Consider the following 23,862-nt stretch of genomic DNA (forward strand, 5'->3'; position numbering starts at 1 on the left):
TTCTTCCTTGCAACTTTTTATAAAACTTGTATTCCCCCGACCCATCCCTAAGACTTCATTTAAGAGGGAAAGGACACAGATGCAGTGAATGTCAAGTGAAATACGTGAGAAAGAGTTAGCTGGAGTGCAAGATTTTAATGATGAAAACAATTCAAGTTTTGGATGGGAAATATGTTCCTTTATGGCTGGCAGGATGGATTGGGGACATCTTGTTTTCTAGCTGTATCTTGCAGTCTGTGGGCTCAGATAGGATGGAAATGGAGAATGCTGTTAGGGGATGGAAAAAACCCAGAAAATTAAATGTTGAGCCAGGATAAACAGCAGTGTGAGGCAATATATAAGATTCATAAAAGAAAGAATTTTTCTTCCCCTTTAGGAGTTGATGTTGTGACTTACACATGCAAAAGGCACAATTGCTTTCTAGCATTCAGTTTTCCTGGCTTGAAAATACAAGTCCATTTTATCTTTTATTAAGTATCTTCTAGATAGATTATACGAAAAGCAAGCTTTGTGTTGAGCTGAAATCTTGAAATCCTTGGTTGGTTATTTGCCTCATGATGAATTAGGCAATGCTGAAACTCTGTTCCATTTAAAAATAATGTTGATCACACTCATTGCAATTCATGGTTTCAATTGGTTTTTACCCTCAACTTTTGATACTGAAGCAGCTGTGAATTTCAGATTTATTTAGAACAGTACTGCTGTTTCACTTAATGGAAAAAGAAGAATAGTTTTTCTAGAGTTAATTACGTTAAGCTTCCAGCTTGCTCAGATGTGTAGTTTCAAGTCCATTTCACAGAACTTGTTTTCAGCTTTATCTTTTTTTTTATCACATAATCCATTTTAAGGGGATTTGGTGGGGAAAGACTTGAACCGATTCAGCCAGCATGTTCAAACATCATAAACTAGCAGTGTTGAAGTATTTTTTTTTAAAGGGCTAACATAGAATGTTAATTCATAGAGACATGTAAGAAAATTTACTGAAGCTTTTCAGAATGAGTTACCTCCATAAGTCCTCACTGACTTTCCAGCTCTTTGGGGTTTGGTTGGTTGGTTGGTTTTGGCTGGGTTTTTTTGTTGTTGTTGTTTTTTAAATCTGGTTCTTCTCCCTCCTGTGAAAAGGAAAAGGCATTTTGCACCCTTTATTCTGTGTTCCACATACATGATACTAGTGCATTTGTTTAGATGAACTTGTTAGCTCCTAAGTTGGTAGTTTTTTGAAATGTCCAAATCAAAATATGTGAGTGGGTGACATGATTGGAAAATTCATGCTGAAAATTTATATATTCTAAGAGATGAAGGAAGATGACAATCTCTTTGGACCATGTAGGCTGCTGTTCAGATATGCTAAGTTGGATGTCTGATTTTCTTAAAAAAGTTTTCTTCAAATTTAATGGGAGTTTAATAGAACTGAAAACACAGAAGCAAGGGTAGAGAAGTAGAATGTGGATTTTCTATGATTGTGTTGCTGCATTAATATGTGCGCATATTGAAAAGTTTGTGTGTATATATCTATATATATCTATCTGTATTTGTTTTTCTTCCTAGTCTAACTTCGCAATGGGACGTTTTCCTAGCACCTGCAGGAAGTGTTATATGCTGGATTTTGGCTTGGCACGGCAATTTACCAACTCATGTGGGGATGTCAGACCAGTAAGATTTTTTCACAGTTGTCAATTTGATTAATTGATGTGGTAATATGCTGTCTTTTTTTCTGGAGAAGTACGGGAGTTGCATTGAACTGGTAACTGATCTAAACTTGATAAACATCATCCCAGATCAGAAATGCCATGTGATTTATTGATTGTATTACAAGATCGACAGTTGGGAATGAATCAAGTTTCTGAGTTTTGGCTTGAGGCAAAGGTGTACTCTATGATATTTTTGGATAATCTATCTTTTGCTTTGGAAAATCAAGTGACAAATAGGTTTTCATTAAATATCAGAGTAATACACCAGAGCTGAATTTCACCTGATATTATATATTGCATTAAAAAAAAAAAAGGTCAATGTAAGAGAAAAAAGTCAAATGTTGAACTGAATACATAATCTTCTGAAAGAGAAAGTCTGAATAATTAAAACAGTGATAGGACGCTAATTATAATATGTAACAGGACATAGTTAAGTGTAGTTGCTGTATTCCCATGCGATGCAGTCTGAAGGAAGTTGTAGATAAAAGCATATCAATGAGGACATTACAATTTTAAGTACAGTAGAGCCTCCCTAATTCACTGTTGGGCAGTCCTTTTGTTAATTTCAAAGTTTGAAAATGAGCAAGTCAGTGCCATGATACATGGTAATGTTTTAAAGAAACGTATTTCCTTTATTAAACTAGTTTAGTTTACATTTTGATGGTAATACTGAATAATGTACTAGTCAATATTGTGTAGCATATTTATTAATGTGATGCAGTTCGAGTGGTAGAAGCCATCGCTACAGGATTTTCAATTTTATTTTGCCTCAGAAGTTGGGAAAGTGGCAAATTTTTGTGTGCAAATTGAGGTGTGTGAATTAGTAAGGTAAATTAGCGGGGTTCTGCTGTACTCTATTCCTTCAGCCATAATGCTGGGCACTGCAATGAAAGCAAAGAGCAGGGGAGACCAACAGAGTGGCTGCTGCTGTTGGAAAGGTGAGCTAATTATTTTAAGTAGTTTTAAATTTTTTTTATTTCTCAGTGTTCTTGACACGTTCTCTATGTTTGGCTGCTTATAATGTTTTTCTAAGTGACCTGTAATTTCGACGAGAAAACAATTCCCAAGATTCTGTAATTTATATATATATACACACACACACCAATGGTAGTATTTTCAGAAAAAATAGGTGATAACAACAGAAAATGTAATATTTCTGCTATTCTTTTTGTAACAACTCAGCTCTTGCCTTTTGTTTTTCATTGCAGTGCCCTACAATGTAACTGAAGTAATTCTTCAGTTTAATCTGTTTAGAGTTTTCTGACAGTGTAATCCATATTAGTAGAGTGGCAGTGAGGGGAAAAAAAAGACAGTAGTTTTATTTGTACTTAATAGTCAGAAATGGCTCTTGTATAGATAGCAACCATACTGTTGCCCTTGCTTACTAATAAAATTTATTAATAATTTCATTAAATGTGCTATGTGCTTCTCCTTAAGGCTATCCTTCTTCTAAACTTCATTAGATTTCTTCAGCAGATACTGCAAATAACCTGGAACAATGTAAAAGCATGTTCTCCAAAAAACATAGTACTCTATTGGTAAGAACCTGTTCCTTAGTTAAGGTTGATTATTAGATTTGTATGATAAGCCTAATTTTATATATATACACCTGACTTCCGCAGAAAGAATCCAGTCCCATTGAGATTTTACATATCATCCCTGAGTCCTTGAATTTCCACAATGTGTTCTAGAAGAATCAGAATAGAAGTTTTAGAATTAACAGAATCAGGTTTTAGTCCTTTGGCAGCTTTGTATTTCCCCCAACATTAAGGAATTCCTGGTGGCCATAAATCTGTTCAACTCAAAAAGATGGAATAGGCTTATATGGATACTGTTGAAAGCAGAAAATTTTATGACAGGACTGTATTTCCCTCTGGAAATCATTGGCCAGCACCACTGGCTAGCATATACATTCTAACAGCTGGAGATAAAAAATTGAGTTAGCTTCAAGAGTGGTAGAGAAGAAAGGTGTTGTGTAGTTCTTTGACAAAATGCAACTTAGACTGGCAAGGGGATTGAAACTAAAAGGCAATTACAAGAATAAATTATCATCAGTTTTATAGTATAAATCTTCTTGTTAATATAGGTAGTATTCACTTGACTGAAGTTCAAACAAGAAATTGAAAAGAGGTCCTTATGGTGAGGAAGACTGCTTTATTTTGTGACATTGGGTCAAGAATCAAAGAGGAAATGAGAAATTTATCAAAGCATTAAGCTGCCCAGGGTTAGACTCTTAGTTAATTCTGCTACATTGTACCAAGACAGAGGAATGCAGCAGAGTTTCATATGACTTTAGTGTGATAAGGTGTTCTTGTTTCAGATCTGTTATAAAAAGAGGAATTATAAAACTTGGGAATCCATGGTTTCATTCCAGTATTTGACTGAAGTATGTGCTTGGTGGCTACTGATACATATGTTCAACCATCCATTCAGACCCTTCTGCATTTCTGTTAAGCCTGTGCTTGCTTTTGTCTGAATCTTTTCTTTTGTCTGAATCTTTTCTTTTGTCTGAATCTTTTCTTTTGTCTCTCCTCTCTGGTTTCCTTTCTACATCTACCTCCTCATATTGCTTTGCTTCCAGTTAGACTAATTTATCTTCTTGCACTTTTGGTGCCCACTGGAATAGTACAATCCAACTAAGTGAAATTTTCTTTGCTCTCAGCTTCTTTTCTTTGTACCACAATGAAACCTGAAAGCATTCTGAAGGAGTGAGAGAAAAGAAATCAGGCTGTTGCAGCTCTGGATTGAAGAATTTAGATGCCTGATTCAAACAAGGCTGTATTGAGTTTGTGTGAATTTTAGTTTTTCAAAAGCTCAGGCATAATCAGTTTTGGATGGCTAGTAGAATATTCCTTGACATCATCGTGGTACACTCTCAAATCTCTCCTTGTCTGTCTTCATTCCAAGGCACACTGGGGATATAGGCTTCCTACAAATTATTGTGGGGGTTAATAAACAAACACTCATTGGTGGCAGGAGCCTTGTCTGGTGACAGAAGAGATAGGAAGAGAGAAAAATGTGAGTGGGAAGGAGAACAAAAACTTCTAGGGATGATGTAGGCTATTAAAAGAAGGAAGGAGGAAACAGGGGCAGGGGAATAAATTGGAGAGAGGAAGCCAATAATTGAATTAATGGTGTAGATAAGAATTGATTACTGCAAAGCAGGGTAATTAGAATTTAGTTGTGGGGAGACTTTCTAATCATCAGGCAAATACATTTAGCAGGATGCAAATTTAGTATATTTATGAGATTCATAGTCTACTGTTTATTGCTTTTTGAAAGTGTTGTCAAAGGGTTATTTTACCTACCATTTTGTTTCCCATTGTCCTAGTGATAGCTAAAGTAGGTTGTACTAGCATCTCTTTTTTCTGGAGATGAGGAATAAATTATTTTTGAATGTAAACCTAACTTGATACAGCCTTCAGTTTACATGTCTCTATTTACATGGTGGTAATGGAAAAGTGAAAGTGCCAGCTGTGGTACAGAAATAGAAAACCTTGAGGGACAAAATCTGAAGGACCTTTGCATTCTTAACATCATCAGTACTACAACTAGCTCTTGGGCAGTTGTCATCACTCCTGTTTTAAAGTGAATGTTAACCACAAGTGTTCTTTGAGGTACTAACAAATTTAATATAAAGACAGCAAAATAAAAGAAAAAAGAAGCCGCTAGTCTTTGCTCTTAAACAGATTAACCTTCAAAACCAAATTTGAGGTCATAATCCTTTAAAAATCCATAAATTCAACCATCATGTATTATCACAGCCTTGAGTTTTGTGGTCTTTTATTTATGTGGACTTGAAGTTACAAATAACTGAATTGTATGTGTTTTACAAAGAAGATAATATAACACGTATGCAAGCTAGCTGATAAAGCTAGGGAAAAACACAATTGAAAAGCAATCCATAAGAAGGTGGTGTTTAGATAAAACCTTTTTATCTAAACCATCTGTGTTTTTCTACTCAGTATACAGGTCTCGCTGTCTAGCAGCCTAAAGAATTATTCACATTAACAGCCAGTCCCCTGAGTCTGGTGATTTGGACTCAGCAAAGATGAATGAAGGAGAAAACGCCTTTTTTCCCAATTTGGTGCTTAGTTTGGAATGTGGGCTTCCTCTCTGAGAGTATCCTAACTAGTGGGTTAAAAGGTATTCTGAGGAGACTCAGTTTTGTCTGTGGAACTGTTGTACTTTTGATAAATAAGGCTTTTTAGGTCAAAGGGAGAGTTACCCTATGACTCTTTTCCCCCTGTCCCCACCTTTCTCCTGCCCTTCCCAGTGACGAGATTTTAGGTCATTCTTCAGTTGTTATTTAAACAAAATTAAGAACTTCAACAGAGTTCTTACCCTCATAGGTTTGTTTAGCATGACCTGTATTAAAAGTGTCTAAACTTCCCTGTATTTCTTTGAAATAAGTAAAAAAATCAAAATTACATTCTTTTAACATACATTAAGGAGTTTACAGTATTTTAGATCTAACTTGCTAGATTTTTTTTTTACCTGGAAATTTGAAATTTTAAACCTTACCAAGCTGGGAAGTCCTGATTTTAGAACAACTAGAAAATGTAGCCGTTTTTTCTGATATGCTTTGTTCAAAGGACTCACAAAACTCTTACTCTAAACATTAACAAAAGTATTCAAATCCAAAGGAGACAGAGTATCCACCAAAATTTTCTGAGGAGTTACTCATGCTCTTTACTGGTGAATTCTCAGTAACAAAGTTGTCTCTGACTCCTGCTAAAGTAGAAGATACACCAGCTGCTGTACAGTCTGACCCTTAGAAAAATGCAGTGAAAGCGATTGTGAATGCAAATGTTTAGATCTTTTTATTGTCTAGGGAAGCGGTTACAAACCTGTTCACATTAGACAATGAACATGTTATTCTATTCAGGTGTTTATGTACAAAATCAGATAAGTGCTGCTTGCCTTTCTTCAGTGCCTTCAGGTTCTGAGGATTTTCCAGAAAATAAGTTTTTATATTTGAGTTTCACTTTAGGATGACAGGTGGTGTCCTGAAAATATACTTTAAGAAGCTGAATTCTTTTTTTTTTTTAAATCCCAACAAAAACCCAAAACAGAACACTCGCCCCCAAAACAACAAAAAAAATCCCTTGCACAGTGCTGTGCAGAAATGTGTTGTTAAATATCAAATCAGAGTATTGCATGCATTTTGAGATCTTTCAAAGTCTATTGTATTTCAGTTAAATACAGTGATAGAAGGTAAAAAATTCTTGTACATTCATTCTTTTATTTTGTTTTTTACTTCATGAAAATTCAGAATGGTTATGCATTTGAATTGGATGGTGTTTCTTTCTTTTAATATTCTGGATTATCTTGATTGCTGAGGAGGACTAGAGAATAATTCCATCTTATTGTACCTAATGTCCTGTCATCTTGGCAGAAGAATTGCAAATTGTTTATTTCTATGTTTGGAACGGAACAGAGTTTTTATGGTACTGAAAGAGTGGAAGCTATATCCATTAAATGCTTTTTATGACAGGCAAAAAAGTGGGATAATTTTAAGAACTAAAGGAGCAATGGTGAAGCTACACTATTGTAAGAAAAAAGATCACTACAAATCTTTTTTCCTCTCTGAAGGCAATTTGGACCCACAGACTGCTTAAAGATGGATTGCTCATATATGCTTCTCAAGCTCCTTTTCAAGTGAACAGTGTTAATATTACTTTTAAGAAAAACATCTCAGAAGTGGTCCATAGATAGTACTGACTAAAGCTGGTGCAATTTTCTTCATCTGCCCCAGGTCCACTGATGATTTAGAATTTGTGTCAGTAACGAGTCCTGAATAATACCTTGACTGTGTGCATTTATTATAAATAAGAGCCTGTATACTGGAAGTTGTTAAAGAATAGTTACTGAACATTGCATTCAGATTAAAATGTGGATTAAATTGTTTTAACCCATTAAACGCCTATTAAATTTAAATGATTGGCAGCATTTGGGTCAACTCCAAAAAAATGTAAAATTTATCAGGTTTTGGTTTTATTTAAAGAGCAGGGAGATACAATGTATCTTCAGCAGTTCCTCGATACATTCTCTGCTTTGAGTGACACAGATTAAAGCAAAATCCAAGGACAACTAGGACATATTCTATGAGTACAGTATTAAATGGCAGTGCATTATATGAAAAAATAATTAAATAGTGCAAAAAAGTTCCAGGGACCTGTTTCAATTCATATTGCTCCATATTAAGCATATAATAAATAATTGGCTAAAATATGTTAACTGGTCTAAAAAAACCCCTCTTCCAAACCTGACTAAAACTGTTGAAAGCCAGATGCTGCAGGGTAATGGTCCATGTCATTTTGTTAAATGTACTGTTCGGTGGTTGTTTCATCCTGTTGAGAAGCATTTTGTTGCTGGCATTTACCTTATGCTATCTTTTCTCAGTAATGTTCTCTCTCAATCCCTAACAGTACATTACACAAGGATGTGATTAATTGAGAGTTGCATGTTTGCACCTAAACAAGTAAAATCATACGTATTTTTCCTCTTGAAATCTTCTCATCTTTCTCAGCTATACTGCCTGTCTCATATTTAACATGTATTGTTACTTAAACTTGCAGTACAAATTTTGAGCTGTTCTTCTTCATTTCATTTTTACCTTCAAGTTGTCACTAAATCATATTATTTTCTCACTGAAACTTATGCAAACTTCTCTAAAACTTAACTACGTGCCTTCTCTCTTCTGATAAAATGTTCATCAGTTCTTAGGTTATTTCCTTATCAGTTACTGCAATTTCTTTTTAGCCTCCTCTTTTCACTGTACTCTTGTGTGAGTAGAGTTTACTGGAATCATATCTCACTAATAATTGCATGGCTGTGTAGTTAGGCTACTGTTGTCCAGGCTGCAAGTGATGAATGTGACAAAGAAGTGTTTCTGCAGTTGTAGGTGCTATGGTACTATACATGATATATTACAAGGAGGAATTTGAACCTTAAGATAATCCTGTTTTATCCTTCCCTTTTATCCTTTCCCTAACCTGTTTCTGAAAAACACAAGAACTTGAAAAGTTCAGCATGCATTCTCAAGCTTAGCATGGAGGCACCCTGTGACGTGGAGCAAGAGATATGTAACTATTCAGGCATGGCACAAGAAGCACTCAAGAGCCTTCCAGTGCTCCCATGGGGCTAATCTGCTCAGGCTCAGCAAAGGGTTCTCTTCACTACTGCTGTACCAGACTAATAACACCATTACCCTCTCCTCCTTACTGTCATCGAAAGATTCAACTTATAGGAAGGATGATGGAGGAAGAAAAACGTGTGTTAATAAGTTCCTATCTGTATAATAGCCCTCTGAGGCTTTTACACATTGATATACTTTAGAGTTGACCTTTCATAAGCTGTCTCTTTGAGCGAACACACCATTATCTTGCAACATAATTTTTTTGAGCAGGGAACTGACAAAAATTTACTTTTCCCCCTCAGCATTTGCATGACAGCTATGCATGATATACGGGACACCTCAACGCTAATGGTTACAAAGCAAAGACCTGTGCATGGTAAAATTTGGCGTGCGAAGTTCCCAGCATGAAATGTCTATAACTGGGCAATCCTAAAACAGAATTCTTTTTATTAATTTCTACATTGTTTCTCTAACGAAGACAGAAATTAATGTGAAGAAGGCACTGAACACAGTGAAGTAATGTCAGGCATTAAATGGCTATGTAACTTGCAGTGGTTCCTCCCTATCAAATTCTTTCAACCGATCTTTACCAAATCACTGTGGGTTCCACTTAGCTCTTCAGATTTTCCCTTATTGCCTCCCAGGTCTGTGATTAGATTTCATGAAATAAGGGAGAGCAATGGAGAGTGTGAGGTATCAGAAAGTGCAAGCGAAAAACAGAAGGAGGAAGAGAGGGAAAAGGGTGACTATTATTTACCTACCCCATTCTCCCTCTACTGCAGAAGTAAAGATAGCAGGTGCTGAAACAAAGAACAAGAAACATTTGGCGATAACCTCATGTAAATGCCTCAGTGAACTTTAAATCTGGAAGTAGTTCAGCTGTATTAGTGTGAAGCTTTGTGTGGGCTGTCTAGCCTGGGAAGACCACTATGCTCTGCCGGGACCAAAAGTATTCTGTCTCTGTAGAGCATTGCACTGGATCAGCTGCTTCTTGAATTAGTTTTTAGAAATATTTGCTCTAATCTATACGAAGAGATGAAAAAGACATGACAGGGAAGTGGAGTGTGATGTAACAGAGCTAAATTATGTCCAATTTTTCATTGTTACCGGCTTACTGAGGAGTTTAACATGATGGAATAAGTTGGCAAGTTGTAGTTTTAGCTTGAACCATAGGACAAGTATCTTAATAATGTATTTTGAGATCAGCCTCCTAACAGCCACCTCTCTTCACTTCTCTTCAGCACTTCTTGGGAAGATTGAAGAGCTGGGACCGTAAAACATTAAAATTAAGTAATAGTTTTGTAATGAACTCTATAAATCAGCAGACAGGCATAGAATGAACAAGAAATTATAAACAAAGGAATGTTTTAAATCTTTAGTATATAAATCTTAGGGTTTTTTTAATAATGTTGCACTGATTTTGTGTTTTACAGCAATTAGCAAAATCAGTTCAGCTATTATGGCACAAATAAAAATAAAAGAAGGAGCAATAGAGATGTATGTGATAAAATTCAGCTGCCAAATACAATGCGGTAAGCTCCTGAAAATAGCATTGGAAACTATTTATTCTATGTTCTTTGTTTCTAAAATAAATATTTTTATTGATAAATAATGACTCAAAGGTAGTGTTGGAAGAGAGGACTGGGGTAATTTTTTTGGAAACCTGACTATCCCTTTGTGTTATAGTCTATTCCTCCCTTTCCATGTCTGTAAAATTAATTTTTGTACATTTTACTACTGTAGAACAGAGAAAATGTCTAAAGAACATATATTTTAAAACGACGTTTTCAGCTTTTCTTCACTAAATCTGCATCAGTCAGACTACATGACACATATTTTTGGAAATAGATGAGGTTTGCGAGATTTCCATCTAAATTCTGAGCTAAGCATTTGATAGTTGATAGCTTTTTAAAAAATGAACTACTTAAAAAGCTTTGTTTCAGTAAATGGTGTTCTGGTGAAGAGTCTAAGATGAATTATTACAGCATTATATTTTCTTTATAACTTTCAGTTCTGTAGCGAAGGAATTATTATCTAATATCAGAGCCATTCAATGCAAGATGTAAACATACAGCCTCGTTCTTAAATAACGTATACATATACATACTCCTTCATTCTTTCCCTTATGTCATCTGAGTCAACAAAGACTGGAGCCTAATTTTTCCTTTTTTTTTTTTTTTTTTTTTCCTTAAATCCCAGGAGAAACTGAAGAAGGTTTAGATTTTCATGTCAAGATGTCCTATCTGGAAATGGTTATTTGCTGGAGAGACTAAGCTAATAGCCCTTTGTTTTATTGGTTTTATAAGCAGGAATCTGCATGAGTTGAAAGAATTATTACATTAGTCATTTGAGGCTCCATTTCTGAATTAGTGATAACTTTACAGGGTAGACAAGGGAGTTAGTTTGGAGAGGTTTGTGCAGATATTATTTTTGAATGAAGAGATTAAAATAACTATTAAATTATTGGATTTCAAAAGTTTTTTGAAGTAATGCATAGCTGTGATACACCTACCAGTCATATACCTATGCAGCTTAATGATATAGCTGTATTATAACTACCAGTGTAACACTATTTATTGTGTTTGTCTGCCATAACCTCCTTCAAGGACATAGAGTGAGATTATTTAAGGCACAATCTTATAGTGTATATATAGCATTTTCAGCATCCACTGAACATGATCCTTGTGTATTACTGACAAAGAAGAAATGAAGGGAATCAGCATTACAGAGACAGACAGCGTGCGTCTTGTGTGTGATAGTACAAGGTGAAAAAAGCAGGTAGCAAGTTAATGTAAAAGATGAAAAAAGAGCATTATGAATTGACTTAGAAGATGACACAAGTAGAATAGATATATGAATTTAATGTGATGTAATATTATTTTGTAACATCTCTATGGAATATTCTTGCAATAGTTAAATGAAATGAAAAACTTAAGAAAATCATGTATGGTTATTTCTTTGGGAGGAAGATTCTTTGTGACCTGGTGTTTGGGCTTTTTGGGTGAAAAATAAAAAGAATACACAATCTATTAATATCCTGCCTGAAGGAACAGGTTGATAAATAGTTGAGATATGAAAAAGGTTTAATTCTCATAATACAATACTTTGTAATTGTTGCCATTTATTGGTTTTTTCCTCCTTTTCTGTGGTGTGCAGAACAGTGATATCATATCCAAACAATCATTGAACAATTTAATTTAGAAATTCTGGTGTGCTATATAGCTGTTCTATATTCTGACAACAGCAGTTCCTTTATTTTCTATAGAACTGATAGATGCTCAGGGAAATGGGCTGTAACTGTCCTTTAAAAAAAAGAGAAATAATTTTTCCACTGAGATTTGCTATTATCTTTGAAAAAAATCAAATTATTCTATGAATGGTGAAACTTACTGCTTTCCTATGGTTTTGTGTACTGCTTTCCTTATGCCCTCCAAATTTCTTATTATTTTCAGCTTCATACTACACCCTACCTTTCTGACCAGTACATAGTTGCAGTTTTGGGACTAGGCATGTTCTTACTTGCCATCTAAAAAGCATGCTGATTGACCAACTGATTGGTGTCTCTTAAGATGGATGTGAGCCATTTTAATTGAATTGTAACTGTCTGCCTCTGTGTCAAGGTACTAATTTGGGTTCTGTCTTTAATCACCAATTTTCATTAAACTTGCAGGAACTGAAAGTCTTTGAGAGCTGTCCTATTTGAAATTAAAAGCCAGTATAGTGGAAAGACAGATGGTTTGATCCAGTAAAATTTGTTTCCTGGTGAAAATAGAAGCTAACCAAAATCAAAACAGAAACTTCAGTTACTAATATTTTCTGAGCTATGGACTAAATTCACTGCTGAGTTATGAAAAATTATTTTGAACAGTTTAAAAGAAAAGAAGGGAAGTGTGTTATTTTATGCATATTAGCTTGCTTGAGACCTTTTGCTTCTCATCCTTAGTTGAAAACTATCTGTTTTCAACTATCAAGTCTGCTATTGAAATAAGTCTACTACTGGATTGATGCAGCTCTTTAATATGTGGTATTATCATTATAAATACTAAATATGATATGTACAAAACAATGATATGTACAAAACAATTAAAGATGAAGGTCTCGATTCTCCAGTCTGCTAAGAACACAGGACTTCCCATAATGCAGAAGAACCATAAAATTTTTCCTTACAGAGATAAGTAAAACAATATTCTGCTGTCTGGGGAAATTCTCTGCCAGAGCATTAGCTGGTTTACATAGGCAGTCTTCCTCTTACTGTAATCTCTGCTTCAGCTTCTGGTGTAAGAGCAACAAGAAAGATTGCACAGGGCAAAGCAAACATACACATGGCAGATTTATCTTGTGTGATTTTTCACTGCAGTCAGTTCAGGTTTGTGACAGACACTTAGCAGGTTGTTACCTACCTCCAGCCCACCAGACTTTTTGTCTGTTCATGAATCTTCTTTGGAATGATTGCCGTTTTCAGCTAGTGCATCACATTGGTTAAGTAAATACTCCAGATTGAAAACTGAGTAGCTTGGGAGATGGTTCATGTATCAAATACTGCTGTCTTAGAGATGGTGATGCTCTTTATAGCACAGGCAGTTGGAGTTAAATTTTCATTTGTCACCACATGTCCGTTAGAACTCATAATAACAAAATTTAATTGCACCGTTATTGCACAGGTATATTCAGCTTGTTACCCAGCTTCTGCTGGAACTAGGTAGCATAGGATCAGACAGCTGCAATCGATTTTTGGAAATCCCAAGTTAGGTAGGTCTGAGTCCAAATAATGTATCATACCAACAACTGGTAGGAGATGGGTCGATAAAGAGTTTTAAGTGCAAGTACTCAGTTATTAGTCTGATATGTTTTTTATAGAGAGCTAAAAGTGGGGGGGGTTGAAGAGCTGTATATACAGTGAAAACTAATTGAGATGTATAATATATTGTAATGGCAATTGTATTTCAACTGCCTGATCTTTCCTTACCTGGATGATCCCTGAATTTTTCATTTACTTTTAACTGGTGCTAACACGTGCTAGACATCAAATTAGATTGCAAAGCCTATACCACAAAAAAGGGGGGATGGAAATGTAAATTGTTGAAGCCATTTTATATGAAAAAAGGTTCCAAAGAATTGGAACTGTGTATAGTTCCAATCCTGGAAATATATTCCTGTTGGGTAAAAGAACTAGAAAATAGACTCTTTAAAGGGAAAAGATAAGAAAGGAGAATTCTGCCTGCAACAAGGGGAAATAGAGGTAATGTAGGTGGCTGCTTCTCTACCCACCCCTCTATGAGCTTTAGAACTTGGTTTTAGAGGCAGAACCAAGAAGGTGGGGTTCACTGCTTGAGCTGGTTTCTCAATCCAAAACCTAAAGACAGTTAAGAATTCCCAGTCATTGCCTGACTGATAGGAAGAACCATGGTGTGTGTCAGATACAATGTAAAGAATCATTACTGTTTTATTTTTTCATGTTTATTATCTACTTTCTGTGACTGCAGTAAAAAGTTAACTTTTTGCTCTGCATAACGTTTCCAACATTGCCCAGAGCAATAAAGCCAGAGCATTTATCTAGAGATACTGAACTGAGCTAAGGAATGCGATTTGCCTCCTCCACGGCCCCTCCAAAGAAGCAGCAGTCGTAGACAGGTTTGTAAGCATAGTGTGTCCCAAGAAACTGCAAACCTGTGTGCTTAGAGGAAATAGTTCATTTTTCTAGGAACTCCTAATTTCCTGCATGTAGTTTATCTAAGATACATTGTCACCTGTTTCCAGGGCAGGGCTACCTCCAAAGAAAACTGATGTTACATTAAAAAGTACCTTTATGTGTAGAAAAATTCTTCATAGTCATTGGATCTGCTTCATATACATGTATATTCAAAATAATTTATTTTAACTTACAGTTGAAGAATTTAGTGATAGTAATCAAATCTGAGACAACTCTGACTTCCAGATCACTGCTTGAGTTAATTATATTATAAAAAACTTTTTAATGTAAATTAGTGCAAACAAGTTACAGTTTTATAGAAGATTTGCAAAGTATGTTTTGTGTCAAATACAAGAACTCTAGCCTTCCTAGAAATTATATCCCTTATTCTAATAAAGGAACTAAATCATGTGATCTGTATGGCCATTACCACTAATTCAATCCCCAGGATTTAAGGCAAAGTTTTGTAGGAATTCTTTTTTCTGCAGAAAGTATGACTCCAGAATCTAAGAACTCTTCCCTAGGGTCCCATTTATTCCAATTTGAGAGTTGTCTATTTCAAAAGCTTTCTTACTCTATCTGAAGGAAAAACATGATAACAATAGTTGCCATAAATAAATGGAAATGAATGCAAGCTAAATAAAGCTGTTAAATATGGAAGAGCTGAAGAATGGAATCCACTGCTGAGTGGAGTGTTAATAGATCCCTGCAACTGAGACAGTACCTGGATATGGCAGTTGCTCCAGCCTTTGACTGATGAGAAAACCCCCCACTAAATTTCAAGTGGAAAAACAGGAGAATATTCCTTATGGCATTTGTCATGGAAAGGAACATAGATGTGATCCATTTTAATCAAGGGTGTCAGTGGAATTCACAGATGTGTTCAAATGTAGGATTCACCATCTTTTTAGTACAAATGCCCTTTACAGCTATGTGCTCCAAAAGTGCTATAGATTCTGTTGGTTGTCTTAATAGGTCACCTGTAATGACTGAAAAAAAAAATGGACCTATTAAGCTTTTTTCTTAACAAGGAAATATACTTTCTTTAAGGAAGCTCAATTGCTGTGGTAGCAGCTTTCTTAGATAAGGCATCTGGAAGACAATGCTATAAACAAATGTTTTTCCCAGGTTCTTTTTTCCTTTTTTTTTTCCTAATTGGTGGCAGGTGAGTTCAGATGGGAAAAATTTGGAGGTGTCTAAAAACAAATTAACATGATCAGTAATAGCAGAGGGGGATTTTATTTGAAAAAATGTGGTAAATCATTCAGGAAGTTGCTATTATTGCCTGTAATATCTCTCTTTTACTACATGAACCATTGGGAGATGCATAAAGAGCTCTGAAACAGTTTCAGAAGTTTTGCAAATGGTCAGAAGTCTATAAATTCTATTCTGAATTGGGCAAACTTGATTTGAGCTACTGGAGCCATCATTCATGTTGTTAGTGACATGACAGAATTAATTTATTGTCGTTGTGTGGTATTGTAATACCACTATTAAGTAATGACCAGCTGCATTGTTAGAAGGTATTTCATTGTGTCTTAAAATGTAACAGAGTTACATATGCTCTCTTAAGTAAGATTTATACAAAATACACTTTAAGACAAGAGATTGTAAAAGGATTTAGATATCCTTGCTGGGGTAAAGAATTCAGAATTCATTTCATGATATGCTAATATATAGAAACAATATTCATGCTTTCCCCACCACCCCCTTCCTCCCTACCCCCTCCCAGCCAGGCGATTCTCAGATAACTGAAGTCATTCTAAGGCAAAAAATTTCATATGGATGTCTAAGGATGGCAGTGACTTTAACATTCAAAAGCAATTGAGCTGGTACACAATGAAATTCCTCATATGGACTTTCTTTCCCAGGGCAGAACTGGAATAGGTCAGATTGTTAGTTTTTATAAACTGGATGGGATAATTTACATTCCATATGCCATTTCTTACTCTTTTTTTTTTTATTTCCTTGTCAAGCAACTGCCATGTTTTTGTGTTAGTTATCAAGTAGAAACTGAAGTTGTTACCCTAGGAATGAAAGTCTCATTTCATCTTAGTTTTCATATTTTTCATTATTCTCAGAAGAATGGAAATATTTAACTTTGTAAAACTGAATATAGTCCTTCCTTTTTAACATTCAGACCAGAGGCTGAAGACAGTAAGCATTTGGTTTCATCTTCTGAAACTTCATGCTCTTGGGATTTACTGAATTTATATTTCTGGGTGTTTTAAAGTTAAGCTCTCAGTGCCCTTCTGAAGAAGTGCTGTTCATCAAACCGCATCTTTTTTGAAATTTACCTGTATTTTTATTGTCTTGGCAGTGATGCTATATTATTCTTACTTGGATGGTCTGCCAATCTTCAGAACTATTAAGGAGACTAAAATTTTCAGAAAAAGTACATAAGTTTCTCCTGAAATTTAGCAGTTCCAAAGCATTTTGAGATATTCTTTTTGTAATTGCATGGTACTGTGAAATTTCTGCAAATACAGTGTTATGCTTCATTTTGAGGGTAATGTTCAGTATGGAATATGATATACTTACAAGATTTAAGGTAGAAACTCAATTTTCTGTCCTGCTAGAACACAAAATGTGTTCCAAGCACTATTTAAACTTTTATGATAACATGCAAACCCCAAGTTTTATGGAATATTGTCTGAGAACCTGTTCATGTTAAGAACATCCTGGAAAATATTCTCCACCTTAACTAATACTGGTTCAGCTCTCATCGTACCACTCTAGCAGACATTGATTATATGGGCTGTTGAATCCTTTTTAAAGACATTGCTGCATAATCCTGCTGGATTTAATTGATAGGATTACTGACAGTAATGGTAGCTCCTGACGTACTTAAATGATAGCTCACAATGTAGCGTCTCCTGGTGGCTAAAAAGAAATTAAACCTATATATATATATGTATAGGTGGGGAGACTGAAGTGTTTTATCTTAATAGGGTAGTAGTTTTGTATTGTGGTTATTTTTGTCTGTGTATATCAAACCAGACTTTTCAATGTATTGTGCAAAATTTTTTAAAATCTCTTAAGAATTGTGATGAGTCTGGGGCAGGCAGACAGATCACCAATACCCCTTTAAGTACAAGTCAGAGGTGTGGAAGATAATTCAAGTTTCTCACATTCACTGTTAGAGGAAACAAAAAGAATTATTGATTGGCAAGACAAGACTGTAAAAGAAAGCAAATTTAGCAGTTCTGGCAGTTCTCTCTGTATTAATGATTAATTACGAGGGTAGCATGGATTGGATATCTGTCTTAGGCAAAGTAGTAACACCATAGTTTGATTTTTTTCTTTTTTTAAATTGTAAATATGTAGTAATTATAACTATTAGCAATTATATAATTTTTTGGGTAACGTTTTATTTGAAGGAAAGAAGGATAGGAAAATTTATTCTGTGATTATAAAACACCAACTGACTTATGATCATACAATATCTAGAGTGTCAGGGAAGAAATGCTGGTATTCAGAAACTACAGAAGAAAGAAGTATTTTTAATTGGTGCCTGTAGTGCAGCCCTTCCTATTTATTGCTCAGCCACCTGTGGCTTTCCCAGCTTTTGGAATTTCTCAAAAAATTGGTTGGTTTGCTAGTTCAGAAAATAATTCGTGAAAATGTTGCTAGCACATTTCAATAAATGCGTGGTTGTCTGTTCATACCACATAGTATTGGTGTATTTTAGCGAAGTGGAAGAAATCATTATGGTTTAGATCCTGCCAGAATTTAAAAACTCAAACTTCTAATAGTTAAAACCAAGAAATACTTTCATTATTGGAGAAAAAAGAGGAATAGTTCTGCGATATAGCTTTTTTGAGGGATGAGGTTAACAGGACTTAATGCCTGTGGAGAACAAAAACTAACTAATAGATGCTTTAAAAAACTATGACATATGTCACTTTGTGGTGCCTACTTGGATTTCTGCTGAGAACTTGTAGAAACACAGTAAATTGAAATAAAACAAAAAGTCTCAAATGATATTTGTTGTGGCTCCCTACTCACTTTGTAGATGCCAAGTTAAGTAGTCAGAGGGTTTGTTTCTGACAATGAGAATCTTCTTATTTTTCTATTCTTTGACAGCCACGAGCTGTCGCTGGTTTTCGAGGAACAGTACGATATGCATCAATCAATGCTCATAGAAACAGAGTGAGTATCTCAATCTATATCATATCCATCTCATGTAGCTGAAAGCAGTCAGTAATGCAGTCGCTATTGATTTCCTTTTTTGTATTGTTATGTGTGTATTTGTTATTGAGAAATTAATACTTATAAATTTTGGGAAAGGATAATATACTTTACAGTAGTCGAGGGTAAAAAAGTTCTTGTAGAAATAATAGTAGTTTGAATAGTTACCTTTGGTGTTCAGTTGTATTGTAAGTTAATAAATTAAAAAGGTGAAGTTACTGAGTTTTGTAAAATACATAATGTCCAGTATGTTGTCTTAACATCATACACTAAAGAAATCTGAATAAACAGCTCTTCCAGTATAGAGATTTACAATGTTATTTTAATACACTTCAACTTTCTCTGTATCTTCTATGGAAATTTACTTGTACATTTCTACTTAAAATAGTTGCTGGATTTAATTATAGAAACCTGTTTTGCAGTGTTGATTATATTAATTTTTATATATAATAATTTAAGTCTCCAAAGCAGTAAAGAATCTATCTTCCCTTTTGCCTTATAGGTATTTGTAAGATGCATTAGAATAATATTTCTTTTTCACAGGAAATGGGTCGGCATGATGACCTGTGGTCCCTGTTCTACATGTTGGTGGAATTTGTGGTTGGGCAGCTGCCTTGGAGAAAAATAAAAGATAAGGTAAACCTAGAAATGAAACCAAAGAGCACAAGGGAGATTTACTTCTGGATTGCAAGCGAATGCTGTGATAAAGATTCCACCAAGAATCACTAGTTCATTAATTTTAACATTACATTTTCCAGTGTTTTTTAGTGTTAGTTCTCATTGCTAGTGTCATGGTACAAAAAGCAGTCAAGTTTTATGGACCGTTCTAGGCAGGAAGTGGATTGTGCTTCTAGTTTGCAAATGTTTTAAAAGGCAAAAGTAAGTGTATATATGCCACTCAATTTCCTGTTTTCACTTGAGTACTTTTTGATTTCACCTAACACACATTTAAAATTTCTTATCTATTTTGATTATTTGTGAAAAGGGCATTTCTTATTTGCTGGTGAACAAAAGTGAATCTAGTGCCTTTAGTCATATATCATAGGTGAGGTATGCAAAGAAACACCGTCTATTTAGCCTATTATTACTTCTTTCAACTTCTTTTGAAATTAGATTGAACCAAGATTACTCTCTGATGTGGTTTATGCATTGGTAGATGACAATGTGGTATAGAGGTAGCATCTCTTTTTTGGTTTTGATTTACTCATCTTACACTACGCAGGATTTACCAATCTTACGCAATGTACTGTGATGACCAAATATACACCAAAAAGTGACTGAACTTCAGGTAATGCAACAGGATATTTAAATCTTTAAAACATGCTTTTTAGAAGGGTTGGAGTGTCTAATGACAGTCCTTGATATCCAGCTGCATTCAAACACAGCAGAAAATTAAATAGCTTTTCATACTGAATTTGAAGTTTGTACATTAGTTTGCATGTGTACTGAGAGCAATGGCAGAATCTCTTACCTTGTGATCTGACGTAGAATGGCCTTTCTCAGTACTATTCAGAGTAATGTACTTACCTATCTTTCTGGCCAGTAGTGTATTGAATGGCTGTAAGATACAAGTTGAATATATTGTAGCAGAGAATGAAGGTGTGCGAATGTTTGTTGTGTTGTTTACTCCTAGGAGCAAGTGGGCTCCATTAAAGAAAGGTACGAGCACAGACTTATGTTGAAACATCTTCCTCAAGAATTCAACATCTTTCTGGATCACATTTCTAATTTAGATTACTTTACAAAGCCTGATTACCAGGTAAACATTTTTACTATTTTGTCTTTCTTATTTTTCAATAGCAGAATTTTATGCTGTTTCATCTTCAATTTCCTTTGATTTCGTTGTGTAGTCTTGGTAGTGATTATGGATCGTGCCACCACAAAGTTATTTTAATGACCACCTAGTGCCACAGAAACTTTGTGGTTCAAAGACGTCATTTTTTTCCATTTGGGAAGAATAAGGCAGTTCAGTTTCTAAAAACAATTGACAGTTGCTTTGCAGTCGGTATTCTGTTAGGATCAGGTGCTATCCTACTATCATAGCCTCTTGTGGGAGCCCCTTAAGTTAAATCGATCATATTGTTTTCTCAGTGATAGTCATTCTGGCAGTTTTCCAAAATCTGGAGCTCAGCACCTACAATATATACAGCTAGAGCACAACTTGCAGCCGTGGTGGGTTTTAAGACTGAAGTATTGCCTACAGAGATCACCATTTTTTGAAAACTAGTCATTTTTCTTTGTTTAAGAGAGTATTGCCTGCTGAAATGGACAGCCTCAGCTCTGTGATAAGGTGATAGGTGCCAAGAGGATATGCTGTAGAATATGTATCTTATTCACTCAGTGTTGACCCATGATTTAACAATAAATAAAACTCAAAGACAGAACTTTGTCCTATACCAGTATGTGGAAAGCAGCAGAGGAATGCTCAGGAAAAGCAGGGAGGCAGAGACTAAGAGTTTGTTCAGTCTCACAAACTGTGGGAGAAGTTGAACTGATCTAACATCACACCATGACAGGTTGTTGCTGTGTGCCTTCCCTCTGGCTCCCAGAAACATACATTCCTGTCAGCTTCCCACTTGCATTACCTGTCTGCCTCTGTGCATTTGTTAACTCACTAACTCAGCAAAACCAGAAGGAATGGTTTTCTGCTAGTGTGCAAGCTGAATTGGTTCAACTGAATAAATAAATAATTCTGACTAATTCTGGAATTGTAACTTTGATCAGAATGATTCCTGTGCTTTACTTGGTAAGCAAGTAAGCTTTTTTTTTTACTTGGTAAAAAAACAATAAATAAAATCAATTTTTGTGCAAAAATTTGAATGAAAAAATATCTTATTGCATACAGAAAATGTTCAGCATTCCTGAAAAACAAATACCTTGATTTTTTTCCTTTTCTATTACAAATTTCCATTGAACTTATCCTATAGTTTGCAATTAAGCGAGGAAGATGATTAAGAAAGTTTTGAGTGGTTTGTGTGCCTAGTTATAAAGATGAATCAGATTTATTTTTTTCTTCTATGGTAAAAATTACTGATTTTTAGAAATTTTGATGTTGCATAGAAAACCCTTGATTGTAGACTGGTAAATATATTTTATATGTGTTATATATCCTTGATGATAAAATATATACACAGGCATATTTTTGCAAAACCTTCTTCTGTGGTCAACTTGTATCTAACACAACACGTGCACTCAGGGTTTAACGTGATACCAGGACAGAGTTTCTCCATGATAGAGACAGCCCAGTAATTTACAGTCCTCTGGTTGGTCCTGGAACACGCCTTCTGACTTGGTCTTGCTCGTGTGCTTTAGACCAGAGCAGGGTGGTTTTATTTAGAGTGGTGAGAGTGCTTTATTTTCCATGGTCATTTAAGCTCTGGTCCTTCTTAACTAGTATTTGTTGTAGCAGTGCTGTTCATACCTTCAGTACATATCATTCTATTTATGGTTAGGCACTGAACAAGAATGTATATGGTCAAGAACCCTGCTTTGAAGAGTTTACAGTCTAAAAAGTTCATGACATAGGCCCAGAATCCACATTTGATTTGGCAATGTCAGATATGTTTATTTTATTCAGGTATTTATGCACACATTGCCTCACCCTCCTGACATCATTAAGCATTTGAATTTGTATTTGCATTATAGCAGAAATTGTAGAAAAGATTTAAAGGAGAATGACCTTAAAAATTACTTCAGAGGGACTGCTTATGGTTTACAGGAAGAGGAGAATAAGGGAGAGTACATATGGGACAGAGAATGAACTATGGCTTTGTGCAGTTCAGTAGCGTTCCAGAACTGACTGGGATATATGGCACACTGAAGGTTCTTGAGAGTAAGGATAAAATGGATACGACCACTTTATACAAGAAAAAAGATCCAAACTTCCCATCCATTTTAAGTTGCCAAAGGTTATGTGTTTTTAAAGGAGGCCAGAGAAAAATTTTCTGCATCCTAGATAGGAAGAAAGAATGAAAACTAGGGTTTAGGTTTTGGGGGAAAAAAAAAAAATTTTAGAAATGTTAGAGTAAGAGATGATGTGATATGGACACAGCCTTCCCACCAGTGACTAGAATGAGACGAAGTTTTTTCACAGGGAGAAGAAAGTAGATGCAATTTCTTTCTGTCATGGACACAATTTGTTCTAGATGATTTTTTGTAGCATAAAAAGAAGGTGGAAAGCTTCCATTGTGACATTTCTGTGGGATGAATGTCAGCATTAGATAAAGTAAATGATACATGGTTCTAAATGACAGAAATGTATGAATTAGCAAAGCAGTAGCCTTCCCTATATACCCCTCATTCATTTCCTTGTTTTCTAATGGCATTACCTAACGTACTCTTATCTTCCTCTGCTGGAGAGCCGTTGGATTCTATTCTGCAGGAATGTAGTCATGCCTCTGTGTGCGTGCGTGCGTGTCTTTCTGTCTTTTTATAGAAGCCTATGGTGTATCTTTGCCTCTCTTTACTTATAAAAACACAGATGCGTTTGGTTTTGGTTTGTTTTTTAAATAAAACAGAATTTTGCATATCTTGACTTTGAAACCTTGGAAAGTGAGACCTGGTTAATAAAAAACATGGTGTCCTTTTTTTTGAGAATTGTTGTCAGTCAAAATCTTAAAGAAGAGACATGTTAAAATATTACAGGAGGCTATTTCTTAATTGCTTGGTCTCTTAGACAAAAATGAAGCTTATTAACTTCTTTTCTTCATTTTTAGCTTCTCATGTCTGTGTTTGACAACAGCATGAAAACATTTGGGGTTATTGAAAGTGACCCTTTTGACTGGGAGAAGAGTGGAACTGATGGCTCTCTGACAACAACAACAACTTCAACCACACCTCAGTTACATACTCGTCTTACTCCGGCTGCAATTGGGTATGTATGCATATTGTGGTCACTTAAAGAAACAGCTGCAGAGTACCAAAGGGGAATTATCTGCATAATTTAGGGTTTTTTCTGCAGGATGTTGAATAAATAGAGGAATGGAGGTTTGGGAGCATTTGAAGTATTTTCCTTTTTAGGGTTCCTGTTTTTACTATCCTGAAAGATCAGCACTGCAGTCCTAAATTTACAGCAATAAAAAATAGTAGCTCAGCATGTAAATTTGCTAGTCCATCCTTTGCTAAATCATATTTTGTGAAACTAAATGATG

At 35.2% G+C, this 23,862-nt stretch overlaps 1 protein-coding gene across 9 annotated transcripts in view; it reads left to right on the forward strand.

Moving 5' to 3' along the window:
• TTBK2 (tau tubulin kinase 2) overlaps positions 1-23,862 on the forward strand; it is a 99,578-nt gene that overhangs the window by 40,580 nt on the left and 35,136 nt on the right. For 6 of the 9 annotated variants that reach the window (XR_011324814.1, XM_069784343.1, XM_069784342.1 and 3 more), the window contains 6 exons: positions 1,549-1,653; positions 3,155-3,229; positions 18,608-18,673; positions 19,256-19,348; positions 20,346-20,471; positions 23,428-23,585. Coding sequence is in view for 8 of the 9 variants with exons in the window: in XM_069784343.1 (XP_069640444.1) it covers positions 1,549-1,653; positions 3,155-3,229; positions 18,608-18,673; positions 19,256-19,348; positions 20,346-20,471; positions 23,428-23,585 (623 nt within the window). In the remaining variant the exon portion in view is untranslated. The remainder of the gene's footprint in view (positions 1-1,548; positions 1,654-3,154; positions 3,230-18,607; positions 18,674-19,255; positions 19,349-20,345; positions 20,472-23,427; positions 23,586-23,862) is intronic. The other 3 variants (XM_069784346.1, XM_069784348.1, XM_069784350.1) reach the window with 1 other exon arrangement.

The sequence above is a fragment of the Haliaeetus albicilla genome, chromosome 5, assembly GCF_947461875.1.
Source record: "Haliaeetus albicilla chromosome 5, bHalAlb1.1, whole genome shotgun sequence".
Taxonomy (NCBI): domain Eukaryota; kingdom Metazoa; phylum Chordata; class Aves; order Accipitriformes; family Accipitridae; genus Haliaeetus; species Haliaeetus albicilla.